The 19316-nt window shown below is 36.7% G+C and overlaps 1 protein-coding gene across 10 annotated transcripts in view; it reads left to right on the top strand.

Moving 5' to 3' along the window:
- The window catches only part of LOC308070621 (uncharacterized protein), a 46460-nt gene that overhangs the window by 24987 nt on the left and 2157 nt on the right, over nucleotides 1-19316 (top strand). For 7 of the 10 annotated variants that reach the window (XM_080404879.1, XM_080404883.1, XM_080404881.1 and 4 more), the window contains 7 exons: nucleotides 215-11107; nucleotides 11389-11540; nucleotides 13071-13230; nucleotides 15959-16111; nucleotides 17244-17411; nucleotides 18334-18431; nucleotides 18782-18916. In XM_080404879.1, the coding sequence (XP_080261005.1) occupies nucleotides 215-11107; nucleotides 11389-11540; nucleotides 13071-13230; nucleotides 15959-16111; nucleotides 17244-17411; nucleotides 18334-18431; nucleotides 18782-18916 (11759 nt within the window). The remainder of the gene's footprint in view (nucleotides 1-214; nucleotides 11108-11388; nucleotides 11541-13070; nucleotides 13231-15958; nucleotides 16112-17243; nucleotides 17412-18333; nucleotides 18432-18781; nucleotides 18917-19316) is intronic. The other 3 variants (XM_080404885.1, XM_080404880.1, XM_080404887.1) reach the window with 1 other exon arrangement.

The following is a 19316-nucleotide window of genomic DNA, read 5'->3' on the forward strand; positions in this document are numbered from 1 at the left end:
TCATCAAAACAACAGCATTAGCTGCTTAAAATTTCATACCCTAAACTTTCTATATACTAAAACATTCTAAAGAATAACGTGGTTATCTTGCGACTGTATGGTTCTGTAAAGATTGGTTACCTTAGATACTCATTCTGCCTGTGGAGTGTACCTTCCATTCTCCCTCTAACGTATGTTTGAAGTATTCTTCTAACATTATTTTCTTGATGTTTAGACTTTGAAACAAGATGGCGTGGTAGAGTCGATGCAGCTGGATCTGGATCAGACAAATGAAGAGCTTGATAAATTGAATACAAGCCATTTAGAGGAAAGATCTCAACTTATTCAAGATCTCCAGAAACGTGAAAGAGAAATTGATAATCTTAAAGAAGCACTGGCAGAAAAAGACAGGGAGGTGTCTGTTCTATCTTTGAATATGACAGAATATTCTGAACAGGTTCTCATCCTGAAGCATCAAGTGCAATGCAAAGAAGAGGAAATACGAGGGATGGAAGAGGCTTTGTCAAAGGCTGAAAGGGAAACTCATCTGCTGAAAGAAGTACAAACAGCTGATGTAAGAGATGCAAGTGTGAAGATATCTGTTCTTTCTGAGGAGAGTAATACAATGAGACTAGAAGTAGAAAAACTTAGAGTTGAGAATGAAGCTAAAACCAAAGAAAATGAGGAATTAATAAGACAAAGCAGTGAGAACAGCATTACAATTAAGGATCTCCGTTCTGAAATCAAGGCCAATAATGTCGCATACAATAACAAACTTGCGGAGTGTGAGTCACAAATTACTTTGCTGAAAGAACAAATTAGTAAATCATCTGAAAAGCTACAAGAAACTGAGGATAAACAGAGAAAAGAATCTGAATATTTGAAATCTCAGCTTGAGGAAAACAATACTCTAAAGGAAAAATGGAACAGTTTGCTTAAAGAGAAAGAGAGTAAAGCACAGACACTTGAAAATGAGTTAAAATCAATTAAAGATTCATACAACAGACTGGTTTTGGAAACTGCTAAAAAAGATGAAAAGTTGGCTGAGTTATCTAGGCAGCTTATAGAACATACTGAACAACAGGAAACAATTAAAAAAGAATTACTAGAGAAACAAGAGTTCATTATTTCATTAGAGCAGAAGCTTGGGGTTTTGGAGCAGCAAAATGAAGAGACTAAACTTAAATTAACTGGGGATCTGGAAGCCAAAGAGACATGTTGCAAAGAACTTAATAACCAATTAAATGAAATACGTAAACAAATTAACAAACTGGAAATAGAGACACGGGAGAAAGATTCAGCTAATAAGCAATTGCAGGTGGATCTTGAAGGGAAGGAAGAAAAATTGGCAGAGCAAATAAAAGCAAATGAATACCTGAAAAAAAGTATGGACACACTGGAAAAAGAGAAGGAAAAGATAATCAGTGAAAATGAGAATTTGTCCAGACTCTTGGATGTAAAAGAGTGTGAATTGTTAAAGAAAATCCAGGCTGTGGCAGAAATAGAGAATAAGTTATCTGTGAGCACTGCTGAGTACGAAAAAACTCTCTCGGTACTAAATTGTGATAAAAACACTCTGGCAAAAGAGATTGAACAACTTTCAGTACTTGCCAAGCAAAAAGAAAATTCAGTTGCAGAACAGCTGCAGGAGAAAACAAAGGCATGTAATGTGCTAGCTGATCAGTTGTTTGAAAGCAAGGAACAGACACAACAGTTGCATGAACAAATGCAATCACTTCTCATTCAGCTGAATGATGCTAGAGAAAAAGAAAGAAAGAAAGAAGAAATGTTAAATAATAAGTTATCTGACTGCAGTAGCCTAATCCAAGAGCTCAGCCATAGTGAGGAGAAGAATTTACTACTGCAAGAGCAAATTCAAAGCCTAACTTTGGATTTTGAAGTGGCGAACAGGTCTCTAGAAGAGAAAATCCTTCAAAATGATTCATTACATAAGGAAATGGAAGAGAGTAAGCTTTGTATTGTAAACTTGCAGGATGAAATTAAAAATCTTAAAGATGAAAAAACAAAGTTATCTCAGTTGGTAGAGGAAAGAGACCTGACTGTAAGAAGTCAGGGTTCAGAACTGGAAAAGTTTCATAGGCAACTTTCTGAAAAAGTGGAAGAAAGTAGTGTGTTAAATAATCAGCTACAGCTATTAAGCAAAGAAGTGGATGTGCTTAAGCATGAAAAGGAGGATTTTTCAAGCTTATTGAGTGAGAAGTCACGTGAATGTGAATTTCTTCAATCAGAGTTGGTACAGCAACAGTCTGAAATTACTTCAGTGAGGCAGCAAGCACACACAGCAGCTCTAGAAAATGAAAAATTGAAAGTAGACATTGAAGCAGTTATCGTTACGGTAATGAAAAAGTCAGACGAGGTAGCTGCTTTAACTTCACACTTGTCTCAACAAAGTCATAATATTTTAGCTCTGAAGGACCAAATTGACGGCCTGTTGATTGAAAAAGAAAACTTAAAAATTGCCTTTGAAGAGAAAGAAATTCTCCTTTCTGAAAAGGAGGCTTTGATTCAGCAAATGAAGGATAGTAAAACGGCAGGAGAAGGGCAATATATGCAAATCATTTCAGATTTGCAAAACCAGATACAAGCTCTAAGTTCTGAAACCAGCCAGCTTAGACATGCAATGCAGGAAAAGGAAAATGAATTTAAGAGGCAAGCCCAAGAATTAAAGTTACTAAAAGATAAATCTGAAGAGTCTGATGTACTTAGGGTTCAACTGTCTGAGAATATGGAGGTTATTTCTGACCTTCAGTATCAGCTTAGAAATGTGACAGAAAAATCATCCCAGTTGAATGATTCAATTATACAGAAAGATGAATCTTTAAAACAAAAGTTAGATGAATGCATCAGTTTAAAAGCACAGCTTTCTGAGGTACAGGAATCTTCTGTTTTACAGGGGAAACAGTCTGAGCTTTTAGCCTCTGAAGCAGAACAATTAAAAGTACTTGTTTCAGAAAAAGAATTGACCATCAACAATATTTCATTATTCAGTGAGAATTTAAAGATGCAGCTTCAGGAGAAAGTGAATGAATGTGAGGTCTTAAAGAAGCAGGTGGTAGAGCTGGAGGAAGTGAAAGTGAATTTACAAAAAGAAATACAACATCAGAAGAATGTAATAATTGAAATGGACCGGTCCTTATCAGAAAAGGAATCATCTCTTACAGAAAATAAAAGTCTCCTCAAAACTCTGAAGGAGAAAGCAAGGAAAGATGAAGAGAAGACAAATTTAATTTCTGAGCTCCAAAGTCAGGTACAGGAACTAACACAAGAACTACAAAAATCTAAAGGACTAGTCTGTGAGAAAGAAAATGCCTTTTTATCTCTTCAGGAGAAAATTGAAGCACAGTATGAACTAAGAACCAAGTTGAATGCAGCTCTTGAGAAAAAAGAAGAAGTTATTGCCGGACTGCTTAATTCCATAAAGGAGAAAGATACCAGTATACAGGTGGCAGATAGCAAAGTTAATGTTCTTTCTAGTGAGATTGAGGTTCTCAGAGAAAAATCAGAAAAAAGTGCTACAGCCATGGGAAACCTTACTAAGGAATTTCAGGAAAAGAACGAGGAGCTTGATATTAATCAGAGGAAAATTGATTCTTTGATTGTTGAACTTGACTCTCTTAAAAAGGAACACCAAAAAGCGCTAGACCAAATAAGTACATGGGGAGAAGAACTACAGCAAAAAGAATTGGCTGTGGAGTCTCTGCGTGTGAAGTGCACGGAACAGGCAGATAACATAGCCTGTTTAGAGTTAGAGTTGAACAATGTAAATTCCAAATCATCTCAAGACTGCCATGACAGTGCACTTCTAATAGGTAGTCTGCAGAGTCAGGTAGAGTCTTTAGAGAAAGAGAGAAACCTGTTACGAGAAGACGCTGATAAACTGAAGGCTGAAAACACACAACTTACTGCATCTCAAAATAGTTTGCAGGAGAAATTGGAAGAGCTCCGAGAAGTCAATGAAAAACTAGAATCCAGCGAGAATTACTCCAGAATGCAGATAGATGCTGTCAAACTGCAGATGAAGACTGAAAAAGAGAAGTTACAGATGCAGGTTAGTGAGAAGGGTGAAGAACTGGCTAAATTAGAACTTAAATTTGAAACTCTAGAACAAAGTCTGCTTGAGTCGGAAAAGAAATGGGTGACAGAACTTGATAGGGCAGGTTTACAAAATAATAGTCTTACTGAGCAATTGAGCAGTTTAGAAAGTGAAATGAAATCAAAGGATAGCAAAATCCAGTCTTTGCAGCAAGAGCTGGATCTTATAAAAGAGGAGTTAACTCAAAGCTTATCTCCATTGCTTGGTAGTAGGCTTTTATGTAAAGAAAAGAAGGCACAGACTTCACATTCTGAACTGCAGCTAACTGATAGTAAAATTCAGTTGGAAAAAATCTCCACTCTCATAACCACAATTTTGAGCAAAGAAACAGAAGGAGAACAATTGGAATTGATGCTTTTAGAAAAACAGAAGGAAATAGATGCCATGAAAGATGAACTAAAAAGCATGCAGTCACTGGAGAAGCAGAAAGAGTTGCTGCAGAATGATATTGAAAAGATGAAGGGCAAATACAAATCTGAAATTGAATGTCTGTCAAAAGAAATGGTCACAATCAAAGAAACGTTATGTAAACAACAGTCTCTCTTGCAAGAACGAGAAGAGTCTTTTGCAGAAGTAAATAAGCAGGCTGAATTTCTTCAAGACAAGCTAAATAAATCAGAAGAAATAATAAGAACCAGTCAAGAAAAACTGCATGTTGAAGGTAAAAACGTAGCAAGTCTCCTTGAAGAAATGGGAAAAAAAGATCAACTCATTGAAAACCTAACTTCCCAGGTAAATCAGCAGAAGAATTTAATTTCTGGTCTGAGTCAGCAACTGAAAGAAAAGGACTGTTCTGTTACCCAGGTCATGGAATCATTGTCTAATGAAATGCTGAATTTTTCTGAAGAGAGAAATATGTTAAATACCAAACTGCATGACCTTGAAGTTGTTCATAATAGCTCTGTAGGAGAGCTGAACCGAGTATTGCGGGAACTTGAGGACTGTAAGAAAGAACTGGAAAACAGTCAGGTCGCATTAAGCCATAGAGAAGCTGCGTTTAAAGATTTAATAAATGAAAAAGAGGAGATGCAGTCTAATCTTGAGAAAATGAGCAAGGAAAAAGAGAGTCTGAAAAAGAAACTTCAAGCAGCATTGATAATAAGAAGAGATCTAATGCAAAAAGTTGGAAAACTGGAGAAGAGTGGTCAGGAAGAAATAGAAAAGGAGCAAAAAAAAGCTGAGGAGCTGCTGAAAGAAGTTAATGAATTAACAGACAAGCTGAAACTAGTTAAAGTACAAAATAAAGATTTTGAGTCTCATCTTGGAACTTTGAAGCAACAACTTTTAGAAAAAGATGCCAAAATAAGTGATTTGACTGAAATTTTGTCTTCAAAAGCTTCTTATATAGAGGAACTTCAGGGCAGTATTGCAGAACTAAATTATGTCATTGCTGAAAAACAAAATATATGTGAGCAGAACCTAAAATTGTTAGAGGAAAAGGACTGCATGCTTGCTCGTACGCAATCTCTGCTTGATGAAAAAGCAAGTGCATATGAAAAGGAACATTCTCAGCTGCTCTTAGCTCTTGAAAAGGTAAAGTCTGGAGTGAAGAAGGAAGAATTGTTGAAAAGTTCCAGTTCAGAAGAGCCTGTTTTAAGTGCTGGGGACAAGAAGAAATGTCTAGACCCCGACAATGACATTAATGTCATGAAACAATTAGAAAAAGAAAAAAAAGCCTTGCAGAAGGAGCTTTTGGTCAGGAACGAATATATACAAACATTTCAGAAAGAAAGGGAAGAGCACACCAAACTTGCAGCAGATTTTCATGAGCAAAAAAACCACCTTGAGCAACTCAAACAAGAACATAAAAGACTTTGGGAAGTTCTTCAAACCAAATGTAAAGACCTTGACTTCAGTCAGTTAGAGTACTGCTTAGGGAAGGAGCTGATTTCACCTAGGGCAGTACTGGGGGAAGAACCAGTTGACCTAAGGAATCTGGAGTCAGACAAACCAAGGAGCAAGGTTCAGGTTGCATCTGTAATAGAGTCCGAAAACATGATCGCTTCAGTGGCAAGTAAAGACACTGAGTTAAAAGAACTAAGAAGTAATTATGCAAAACTTCAGGAAGAAACAGAAATGTTAAAGAAAGAGTTGAGAAAAATATCAGTTGAATTTGGTGAAGAAAGAGGAGAAACAGTCAACTTAAACTCTTTGAGACAGCAGGAGCAGTACCAGGAGCAATATAAGGGCAGCTTCTTGGAGGACATAAAGCAGCTACATCAAAAGCTGAAAGCTTATGAGGCTGAAGCTGTAGACGTTAAGATGGCATTTGAACTTGTGAATAATGAGAAAGAAGCACTTATTAAAAAAAGTGAAGAAGATTACAAGATGAGCCAGGAGAAACTGCAGAGACTGAGAACTGAAGCTATGAAGGAGTTTGCAGAAAAGAATGAGGAAATAGAAGCATTGCGTTGTTCACTTACGGATTTCAAAGATAAACTTCATCAGGAAAAGGAATTATTAAACAAAGCTATAAAGGAGGGCCAAGAAGAAGCCCACCATTACAAAACAGCGTTTGAAGAAATGAAAAGTGAAAAAGAGAAACTTCTCAGTTGTTTAGAAAATTCAAATTTGGAACTAGTTAATATGAAAAAAGAGGTAAAACATTTCAGTGAAGAAAACAAAAAACTTGTGACAGAGCTGTGTATGCTACGTGAGAAGACTGAGATGAGTAGACCTGTGGTGTCATGTAAAGAGCTTAAGGAAGGAAATGATACTGAAAAAGAACTGGGAGAGTTTTGTTCAGAAACTAATTCCCTTCAAGGGACGTTACAAGGTAAAGACACCTCTTTTCAACTGTCAGAGACTGATTACTCCAGGAAGCCTAAACTGAGAGAAGCAACAGAATGTCAAATCCAGAAACAAACGCAAATGATTGAAGAGCCACTGGCAAAAACTGCAAATGTAAATGATACTAAACCACAAGAGCAAAGAACTACAGCAGAAGATAAGTCCAGAGAGCGCCTTCAAAGAAAATTACAGGCAGCTTTAATATCACGTAAAGAAGCCCTGAGAGAAAATAAATGTCTAAAAGACCAGATTGATAAGTTGATGTTGGAAAGAGAAGAACTGGTGAACAAAACAGGGATGCTTGAACACTTGCTAGAGCTCGGTAGAGAAAAACAACGTTCAGGTTCTGTTTTTCCATTATCTGAAGAGGAGAGCCTTGTTTCTGAAAATGCTAGACTGCTGACTGAAAACGAAAACCTCACTGCGGCATGCGAAAGTCTTAAATCCACCATGGAGACTATAGTTCAGGAAAAAGAGGCCTTTTCTTTTCAACTGAATACTTTAAAAGATTCTCAGACAGTTGAATTAACAGGATGGAAGGCTAAACATAGTGAATTAAAGCAGGAGTATGAATCACTTCTTCAGGCATATGAGAATATCAGTAGTAAAATAGCAGATATGAGGCAAGTTATTGATCTCAGTAGGAAAGAGAAGCAAGAGGCTATTCAGAGGCTCAGGGAAGGAGAATCTGAGAAGGAGGCTCTTGAAAAGCATGTACAGGAACTTACCGATGAAAATGAGGTTATTAAGAATCAACTGAAACAACTTGGCGAATCCAAGAAAATGGAAGTTGACGAATTACAAAGTAAAGCAGAAAGGCAGATACGTGAGCAAGAGGCAAGGATGCAAGAACACCAGGATCGTCTTCGTGAGCTCACTGAACAGAATCATCAGCTAATGGAGGAAAATGAGCAGCTGAAACAAACTTCTGAAAATTTAAAGCAGGCTTTAGAGAAAATTCAGAATGAGAATGATATCCTTCATAATAACATCACAGTAACTAAAGCAGCTTTGGGAGAGCTGCAAGTTCAAATGGAAGTCTACCAAAATGATATGCAATCTAAAATCAGCGATGCGTTACGTGAGAATGAAGCATTGTTAAAGGACATTAATATGTTAAAGGATAAACTCTCTGAAAAAGAACAAGACATGCTTGTCCTGGAACAAGAAAGAAAATCAATTTCAGAAAAAGCGAAAGAAACTGAAAAATCTTTGGACCATAAAAATCATTGTCTAACAAAGCTGGACATGGAATGTAAAAGTCTTATGCAAGAAATTGTTAGTCTAAATGAAAAGGTTAAGATTTTAGAGGATGATAAGTGTCTCTTACAGGAAGAATTAGAAAATGTGCAAGAAACTTCTTACAAAGTAAAGAATGAGAGAGAATTTCTTGAGACTGAATTGCTTAATCATGTTAAAAAAGTTGATCATCTTACTGATAGAATGAAATCAGCACAGGTACAGAATAACTTGCTGTTACAGCAACTGGAAGAATTAAAGGCAGAAAAATCTGACATGGTTAGAGAAAAAGAACAACAGCAATTACATCTTGTCAAAATGTTTGAGGAAAAGGTGAAAAGTGCTCAGAGGGATAATAGTGGAAGTAAAAACAAAACAAAAGAATTGCAGGAACTCTTAAAGGAGAAACAGCAGGAGATCAACCATTTGCAAAAGGATTCAATAAAGTTCCAGGAGCTGATCCTGGATTTGGAAAGATCTGTGAAACTGTCACAGTCTAAAAGTGAGAAATTTGAAAAGGACTTAAGTAATACATCAGAAAAGCTTGCGAAGTCAAATGAAGAAATAGATCATCTCAAGGGGAAGCTTTCTTCACAGATGAAGTTGTTGGATCAGTCAAAGAGTGAAGCGGACAGGCTTACAGATGAGAATCTAAATTGGAGAGAAGAACTTAAGAAGAAAGAAGATGAGCTACAAATTCAAAAGAGAGAATATGAGAGAGAATTGGAGTTTAATCTTCAACAATTAAAATCAGTTCACAGAAGAGATTTATTGAATCTAGAGGAAAGATGCAGTGCCCTTGAGAGAGAAAAAGACAGGGCAATTAGTGAGATTCATGGTTTGCAAGAGGAAGTTAGCATTAAGGACTCTCAAAACAAGAAACTTCAAGCAGATTTGAATGCAGCTTTGGCACGATTAGCTGCTTTTACAAAGTGTATGTCCTCTCTTCAGGATGACCGGGACAGGGTAATCACTGAAATGAAAACCTGGGAAATCCAGTTCAAAGAGGCCATCCAAACTAAAGAGAAACAGATAGAAGACAGTAATAAAAGAATAATGTCTTTACAAGATGAATTGAAAGACAAAATTACTCAGATTCAAGAACTGAGTATCAAATATTCTGCGGTAGAGGAAACAAAGGATGAACTGTATTTGAAGCAAAAGTCTGTTGATACACAATGCTATGAAGAGCTCTGCAGAATAAAGGAAGAAAATACATTTTTTTTAAACAGGCAGCAAGAACTGGAGAGTGCTCTTCAGTCTAAAGAAGAAGCTTTGCAAGCACTCCGTAAGGAAAATGATTCTCTTAATCATCTCATAGAGAATAGTAAAAGTGCAGGAAGAGAGATAAAAGCTCTGGAAAGTAATTTTACAAGACAGGAACAAGAATTGCAACAGCTTCTAGCCGAGAAGGAAAAAATCAATGCTGAATTGCAAAAGCAGATTACTATTTCTGAGCAAATGAAGGTCATGCTAAATAATAAAGACAAAGAAATCTCCCTGCTCATTTCTTCAAAAGGTGATGAAATTTCTGACTATCTGAGTCAGGTACAGTCTCAACACAGAAAACAAATCAAAGAGTATGAACTTCAGTTAAGGTCTTTGCAGACAGAGAAACAACAATCTGAGGAGTCCTGTCAGAGGATGCAAAATGAATTGAGAAATCTCCAGATGAAAGCAGACAAAGCAGGTCAAGATAAGGCTGCAATTGCCAGTGAAATAGATGCCTTTAAAAAATCAATGTCATCTCTTCAGAATGATCGGGATGATCTTTTTTCTAAATACAAAGAGCTGGAACAACTTCACCAAGATGTCTTAAATCAACGGGACAGTCTTATAATTGGCAATGCAAGTGAGAATAATGCTTTGAAACAAGAATTAAGGATACTTCTCAATCAGAGAGATGATCTTCATTCTGAAAATGCAATGCTAAGTGCACAGCTGATAAAGTATAGAGAAGACCTTAACCAAGTTTTATCTCTGAAAGACCATCAGCTGAAAGACTTACTCAAGCAGAAATTGGATTGTATTAAAAGCCTTGAACAAGAAAAATACAATCTTCAAAAACAAATGAAAGAAATGCAGCTTTCCGATGAACTGCAAAAGGATACTGCTGTATCTTTGAAACGTGAAAATAAAAAATTAGCATGCAAAGTAAATGATTTAGAATCTTTAATTGCATCATTAAACAAAGAGAAACTTGTTTCTGAATCTGGAGAGAAACTGGTAACTAGTGATAGCGTTCAGAAAAAAGAATGTGTGTCAGATGGACAGTATGGAGAAAACCTTCAGAAGAGAATTCAAGAACTCCAGAAACCAAGAGGTAGAAATACTAAGGATGCAGATGAGAAGTACAGTAAGACCCCTTTGACACCTGAACGTGGAGATGAGCCTCATGCTTTTGCAGAGAAGATGATACTAGAAGTTCAGTCTCAAAATAGTGAGCTGAGGTCCCAGAATGAGGCCTTTGGGAAAGCAATGACTGCTCTGCAAAATGACAGGGATAGGATAATAGAGGACTTAAAGGTACTTGAGAGCAAATACATATCCGAACTCAAGACTGAAAAAAAGAAAGGAGATGAACTTGAAGCTGAATTGGATGGCTTTAAATTACATCTTATCAGTATACTCAAAGAAAATTCTTTTCTAAATCAGGCTATTTTTGATGTTGCAGATAAAGTTACACTTGATCAGATTGCTGATGAAATTGAAAATCTCTGTAGGAAGTTAGTCAGTCGAGAGATGGAGGTTAGCAGGCTCTCATCTGAGTGTGGGAATTATGTTCACCAGATTGAAGCATTTTCCAAGGCTATGGCCAGTCTTCAGGATGACCGAGACAAATTGCTACAGGAACTCAGCAATCAGAAGGTAACTTCCGAAATAAAACAGGGCACAGCTTCATTTCCCATTGCTTGCAACAGCATCAGTGAGATAAATTATTGTAAAAGTAATTTGGATACGCCTCAGCACATTAGGGAAACACTGGTAAGTTTTAATTAGCTGTATCACTTTGTAATTGTTTTCTTTATTCAGAGAATGCTTAGAGACACTATAGATTCTGAAGTTTAACTTTGTAAATTTTGTGAGTGCTAAGAAAACACTGTTACTAGAGAAGTCATGCTTAGAATTTTGGGAGTTTTATTTGCTCTTGTTAAACAGGAGCAAATGGGGAAAACCCGTTATTCTGTTATTGGAATTCTAGCACTAATAAAACTTCACCTCTAAAGTTTTCGTTCCAGTTCACTAATCATGTTTATTAAACATAGGCTAAAGAAGGAGCCAGCCTTGCAGCTGTTGAAATATCAAAACTGAAGACCAAGGTTGATGAATTGGAGAAGGCATTACATCAAACAAAAGCCTTCCAAGCAGAAACTGAGAGAGAGATTGCATCCTACCAGAATGAGCTTGCTGGATTAAGGTATAAATGTTAAATAGTACGTGTGGCTTTTGTGTAGAATTCTTCACAACCTGAGATAAAACTGACACAAAACCAAAATTATATGTAGTTTAGCAGGAAGTAGGATAAGAGTATGTCTAGAATGTGCAAGATCAACTTCCGCAGGTTGTCTTTGTGGTTATCCTACCTTTATGTAATGGTTTCTTGGTTTAAAAGAGTTTTAAAGTTTCAGACAATCTTAATTGAGTATTTTCTGTTCTGTTGGTGGCTTAGATATATAGAACTACAGTTCAAGAATCTTATTTCAATGTTTGGTGTTATAGTCTCAGTAATGATTGATATGGCTGAATGTTCCCCCCCCATCCCAGATCTCCTTTTTTTAAAAGATATCTGAGGTGTTACATGTTTGGCCCCAACTACATGTTGAAAATTAAAGTCATTTCACATTTGAGCATTGTTTTTGTAGATTCAAGAGTCCACTTCCACACTGTTCACATCTTATATCATCTGTGACAAATGAATAATGTGATCCTTTGGCCCTAGTTCTGTGAGTGGCTCATAGGGTCTGCTTCAGAGAAGGCAGTAGGCATTTTTAAGTGGTATTCAGTGGAGGCAGACCAAGGTTTGGTCATCTTAGACTAATGTTCTCAGTCAAGCTTTTAAACTTGCACAGTTGATTGAAGTGTGAAAGTATGCTATGATCTGTTCAGTGAAGATAATTTTGTTTGCATTTGAAGCCAGTAGGCAGTATCCTAGTGCCTTACTGTGTTTTATTGTCCGTAATGCAATTTCTAGGTCTCTAATTATAAAGTCTGTGTAAGATAATATCTGGTTTATACTAGAAGCTTTTTCAGGAGTGGGTGTAGATCAAAAGGCTAGCCCCACATTTATCTTTACAAATGTGAGCAAGTTAGCATGAAATATTCATACCTCATTCTAACTTGTAAACTTAACCAGTGAACAGCATGGATAGCTGTTTCCATTCCCCCCCCCCCCACTTTTAAAAACATACATTAAATTGAATTCCAAAGGATTTAATTTACTTTTATGGCCTTTGTGATATCGCCTTTGTATGATGACAGTTTCTGGAGATATGGCATGTTTATTTATTTCAGGCTTCTGAGTCCAGGGTATTGCTTTTCAAACGTGTGCTTGCAGTAGGGTAGGCTGGCTAGATTGAGCAGCATGCTACATGGCTGAGACCTAGAGTTGCTTTGCTGCGCAACCTTATTCTTTCGGTAGCTGAACTATTTATTGCATTAACAGATGTTAATATCTTGACAGCCAATGATCTCTCATCTTCAAGCTAACGAAGGAAATGGGATGTTACTACGTTCCAGGCTTTATTTTCTGATTTATTTTTTTTTTTAAGCAGATGTCTTTAAACTGAAGTATGTGTTGAGAATGTTTATATAGTGCTTCATATTTACATACAACTGTTAAAAAAATACCAGTTTATTTTAGAAATAAGTTAAGTGCAGCTTTATCCTTTTCGTTGACTTGTATGTACTATATCATCATTTAACGTCTAGTCTAACGTTTTTTGCTTAGAATGGAAAAAACCCTCCTCCTCTCAGAGTCCCAGGCACTGCGAAATCAATGTCAAATCACAGTTGCTGAGAAAGACCGACAGATTGCAGAACTACAGAAGCTGCAACAAGACATGACTGTTAAGAAATCAGTCTCTGCTGGCAGCAATTACCCAGTCAAGGTAAACAAATGAAATGTAGTAGGAGGCACGAATCTACTTCCATCAGTTTATTGTATTAAATTTGCAGCCTGCTTCCCAAAAGAGAACTGTACAGCATATGGTAGTGAAGTATAGAAGGCTAATATTGAGCATGTGACCTGTATGTCAGCGTTGCCTGGGGTCAAGTCAGCAGGTTAGAACTATTCCAAGCAAATGAGCCTACAGTTATTAAAATCACTTTTTAATGGAGTTGGATATATTGATCAACTTCTTCTAAAGGAATATGATGAGTTTGTCATGTGTTGATAAAATGACAAAAAACTTGCTGACGTAGTGTATTTTAGTGTTTAAAAACATGGAGAGTACCTTCATAAAGAAATGAGATGATTGTGAAGCAAAAGGTGAAGGTCATGAACCAATAATGGTTACAGATTCTTAGTCAAAAAGGAGTAACGACTTTCTGTGGTTGCACTGTGAAGTAGTGTTATTTGCTTGTTGTTGAGTTGCTACCATTAATAGATTACTTAACTAATCTTGTAGATAACTATCTTAGGTTAGTTAAATCCAGAATATAATAGGAAGAGGTTAAAAAAAAAAAGGGGGTTCAAACATGGTTCAGCAGCAGATTGGGTGCTGATAAATAGTGACACATACTGGAAAGGGAAAAAAAGAACTAGTGCAATTTGCAGGTTTCTTAGTTAATTCTTTCAAATCGAGAAGAGGATAGGGAACTGTCAGGCAACTCGAGGGGAAATTCTTCTCATGTAGGAGCTGTGACATGTCCATAAGTGGGAATACAATTCTGGCTTCTTGTGCCTATTTCATATCATTCATGAGTCTCTTACTATCACACTGTTATGGCACCAGTGTCATTACTTGTTCCTATTGTTGAAAAGCCAGTAGGATGCTGTACTTGTGGCAACTTGTGGGATGCCAACAATGTATTTGTTGTCAGCAAGGCCTTGCATGCTTATTGACTTAATCACTTGCCAGACAGCGTGTACTACAGCTGTGTTCTACCAGCAAGTTGGATCTGTCTCCCTCCCCCAGTTCAGTGATTATTGCACTTAAGTACAGAAGCATCGTGAGTTCTAGAGACATGAACCTTCTCTTAAAATCCAGTTTTAGAATTGGCTAGCTGATGCAGATTTTATTGGAGGAACAGATAGAAAACATGATGACTTGCATATATTTTATTTTTACAAAGCCAGTCTTGGATGTTGCAGAAATTGTAAGAAGAGTGGCACAGAAAACATAATCCTTCAGTCTAAGTAATTTGTAGCATATTTAACCTCAGCTTCAGGGAAGTATTGCTTTGCAATACAAAAAAGTTTCAGAGGAGGGAGCAGGAAAGCATGATACAGGAAAACTTCTAAGAAGAAAATTCAGAAAGGACTGGGATCACTTACGTTAGGAAGGAAATAAATGAGAGGAAAAAACCCCCAACTTAATAGTGTGGTGGGATGTAAGTGAAATGAGAATCTACACTGTCACTTCTTGTAAACCCAGAACAGGGGACATTTGGTCACAAATACAAAACTAGTAAAAGGATGTGCTGTTTTACATAATGCGTACATTTTTTCAGATATGTTATGGCTGCCACCTGCTTGCAGGGACACAATTTTTAAGAGGATCAAAAAAGAACTTGGTAGATTACGTTGACAACAGTTTTCAGAATTTGTGTACTTGAAGCTAACAAATGTTAAAGGTCAACTAATGTTCATTCTTCAAAGCCTAAATCAATCTCTAATTGCTGCAGATTAGAATAGGACCTAATTGGAGGGGAGAAGGGAGAAATGTGCTTAATGGAAGTGCTCTTGCCCTTCTCCTGAAGCAGCTGGAGTTGGCTTCTGCCAGGAACAAAATACTAGATTTAGAAAGGCAGCAGCTGAGACACGGTCTGGCAATTGCTGTCTACTTTTTTAGATTGTCATTAAAGGTTCAAGGAAAATGTTATTTAAGAATAATACTCTTAATTATCTTTCTGTGCTAAAGGAAGTAAACCACATTCATTTTAATTTCATTAAAAACATTTTGGTTGGTCAGATTGTCTGTCATATGCTGTTCATTTTCTATGATTAAGATCACAGATACTGAACTGTAGTATCTGTTGGGTTATGGAGTATTTTATGTGGTAGAAGTCTATTTCATGATTATACAAGAAAATAGATTCCGTAAAACGTTAGAAATGGCATACTCCGCCCTACTGGGGAGATTAACATCAAAATGTTGACCTGCCAGAGGTAAAGAAGGCTAAAACTGTGAAGCAGTGATAAAGTTGAGCAGGCGGTATTTGGTTTGGATTTCTTTTTCCTTCAAAATGAACTTTCAGCTTTAAAGTCGTATTTACAAAATAGCTGTTCTTCTACAAGTATGAGTACTGTACATTATGAATTTGAAAATAATTTTTGAAAAATATTTTATGTTCATTTGGCTTTTTTTTGGTTTTTCCTCCTTTATTTTTTGTGTGTGCTTCACACTATTTGTGAACTAAAAATGAAGTTGAGTTGCCTTTTCATGGTAATTTTAAATTGTTTTTTTAATTGAAGTATTTAGGTTGAAAACGTTAAGTAGAAGATTGGTTTCTTTATATAAAGTCTCTTGCAAATGTGGTATTAATGTGTGAGAAAGAAATGATCTTGTGGAAGGGGTATTATTATGTAGTTCATATGTATATTTAGTGTTGGAGTTGTGTATTATTTAGAGAACTCCTATACCATTTACCCTGAATATGCTAATGCTTTTACAGGTTTTAGAAACTGCCTCCCTCGCTGGAAGTGCAGATACACCAGAGGAAATCAAGCACATATTAGCTGAGAAGAATCAGCTTCAAAATGAACTGCAGCGCTGTCTTCTGGAGATGCACCAGAAGGATCTGCATTTCCAGCAGATTAATTCAAAGGTAACTTTGAACAACAGCTCTGATCCTAAACAGCTTGTGTGAATCTGACCTGGTATCAATGTGCAAATACTGCTAAACTGGTGGTGTCTTGCACGATTGAAAATTAGTCAGCTTTAAAACTTAGATTCTTGAAAATGACCCTGTTGGCTCAAACTAGAAATTGCAAGCTGAATGTCAGTATTATCTTTCTGTCAGGCTTTCCTGACTTGTTATTTGCCTGAGAGAGGTTTATTTGAATCTGCATTCTGAAGACACTGATGAGGCACTGCTGAACTTCTATTCAAAGTAAAATATTTTTCATTAGTGAAACAGATGTCTGTCTTAGCTGGAACAAGATTTTAGCTATCTCATACCAAATTTTAAATACCTCAAAAATGTTTCATCACAAATTTTTGATGTATTGTGGCTGGTAATACAGTAAGAGTGTGTGTCCCTGCATATACATATGTGTTTGTGTTCAGTTTTATTCACAGAAGTTTGTAAATGTTCTTGGAATACCCTTGTTGTAATCTCTCCGCGTGGTCTGGTGTTTGAAGCAAGTTAGGTGTACATTAACTTTCATCTCTCGTGGTGTCTGTTTTCACTTCTTCACCCAAACATTTTAGAAACCTAATAACAATTTTAACCAAAATTTGACACAGGTGTAGGCATCTCAAGCTCCTACAAGTGAATATGAGCATGTAGGTACATGGGTGGAGACACGAATTACAATCTGTTGTTTGAAAAGATGAAAAAACTCAACTGCTGAGTGTTCCTGGACTGCCCGGTGAACGTGTTTATACTGTCAAGCTTATTTGGCTGTGTGCATTGTCCTGAAGTAGGGGCTATGTAGACGTTCTTTTGCTGGATGATGATATCATAGCAGACACAGGGAGGAAGGCATTGGGGTTTAAAACCCTGAGTTTCTGGTTTGGACATATTGATGACAGGGGAAATCAATACACAGGTTTCATTATTTCTGCTGGTCATAAAACAGCTAGTCAAATCTTACCAAATTGTGACTTTGCCAAAAAGTTGATGCAGTTTGGAAACTAGTACTCAGTTCTTTCCAACGGCAGGTCTCAAATCTGTAGTAATTTCCTGGAGGAGGTAATTCCTAGTTTTTATTTATTTAAATGTTAATGTCTTTCAGGTTGTGCAGTCAGCCGAAGAGAATGCTGTCTTGTCTTCCCAGTTGAAGACTCTTTCGCAGACTCTAAGGGATAACCAGCTGCGTTACACTGACTTGCAAAATCGTTATTTAAGGCTGGAGAGGGAGTATCAGACGATGCAAGTGACATCTTTCCAAGGCACTGTTCAGGTAAACAAATATATGGAAATGTTTTTAGGGTTTTTTTTTTTCCATGCCTACGCTTTTCTGGTTTTCATGATAAAAAGGAAGTAAATCTTTTTGTTGTACTGATTCAGTACTTTTGCTAGCCCATGACGTGCTGAAGATAACAGCTTTACAACAATGAAGACAGTTGGTTTTGTCTTCTCATTTAAGGAAGCTGTTTATACATGCTTTTTGTTGTTTTGAAGTATTTTTTTAATTGATCTACACCTGGCAGAGGTAATTGATCACTAATCACTGGATCAGTAAAGTGCTAATTTCACATCATCATGAATCATTTTGCAGGTTGAGTAATATTTTTCAGAAGCAAGATCTGTATGGCCAGTTCAGCATTTCAGTACCCTTTGCCAACCCCTCATACACGTCTCTTAAGTTTATTCCTTTGTGATCTTTTCACTTCTAAAAAGTTTTCCTGTACTGCCGTGGTTATTCAGTAACAATTAATATAATACCTTAAAATAACATATGGATATATATATAAAGCAACCCTTACGCTTCCATAAACCGAAATAAACACAAACAAGGAGAACTGTAAACTAAAAAATAACTGAATAGCTACATTACTTGCAAAACTGTGGTCAGTGCAATACTACTATGTGGATGCGTAGCTGCATTTCTCTCACTTCAGCCATTGTTCAGAGATTGCTGTGTTACGCAGTGTACATGAGTCCTTCAAGTCCTGCAGCACATGCAGGCAGTATCCCTCATCAACTTGCTGTTAGAAAACAGGTTTGGAAAACTGCAACTCCAGAAATTAAAAGATTAAATGGCACAAAGAATGTTTTGTTCCACTTCTTTGTGGTGCTTTTATGGCTTCTTTATTTGCTAAAAATCTTTATTTCAATTAGAAAAATGGTGACTCTCTTTTTTCCACTATAATGTTTTCTAGGATGAAACTAGAGCAGAAGTTCCCCCTGGAGCACCACAGGAAAGATCTGCGATTATTGTTGAAATAGACAATATGGAGCTCAGTGAACTCAGAAAAAGGTCAGGACTGAGAGCATGTATTAGCAATATTGTTTTCCTGGCAGCTCTGTTGTGAGTGCAGAAGTAATGCTTTTGTATCCCTCTAAGGCATTTCAGGGGAAAAGGGAAAGAAGTGGATTTACAGTGGATTAAATGAATCCTAGTCATATTCTTGAATTGTTACCATCTGGTAATGTTTGTGGGTTTTTTTTGTAAAAGATATATACTTACTGGTGACTTTATTTCAATATCTAAGCTAAAGCATCTCATTATAATTAAGTCTTTATCACAAAAAGAGAACGTTTCTTAATAAAAAAGAATAAATTCTTTCAGTATGTGAAATACTGATTTCATATTTCATTTTGTCATAGGCTTGCAGAGACTGAGCAACAATATGATTCAGTGCAGCAGGCTCTCTCACAGCTGACAGAAACGCTGTCAGAAGAGAAGAGGAGGAGAGAAGCTGCAGAAGAGGCTCTTGGACTCTCTGAGGAGCAAAGTAACAGGTGAAATACTCCTGCTGTTAAAACATGGGTGGTTTTTCTTTTGAAAGAAAAGCGTCAGTAAAACTTAGATCTTTTTCTTTTCTTACACTTTTGAAGTATGTGACAGTTAGATTGCTGCATTAAACCCTTACGGGTGTATGAAATAACTTGCATGTTCAGAGAGCCAAAGCCATCTTTCGCTTCTGTTTCCCCTTGGACAAATGCATGGTGAGGGTTTCATTTACTCTATGCTTGGAGTAAATGCGAAGTGTACTACAGAACTGGAAAAAGGAGTGCCAGGTTTTTTGCTTATGCCTTTTATTTTTAGTGAGATTAGTGATAGGTTTTCCTATGAGTGTTAGGTTTCTGAGTAAGTAATAGAACAAGTAGAACAAACAAATAATAAAACCTGCTTGTGGGT

The sequence above is a fragment of the Falco punctatus genome (assembly GCF_963210335.1).
Source record: "Falco punctatus genome assembly, chromosome: 10".
Taxonomy (NCBI): Eukaryota; Metazoa; Chordata; class Aves; order Falconiformes; family Falconidae; genus Falco; species Falco punctatus.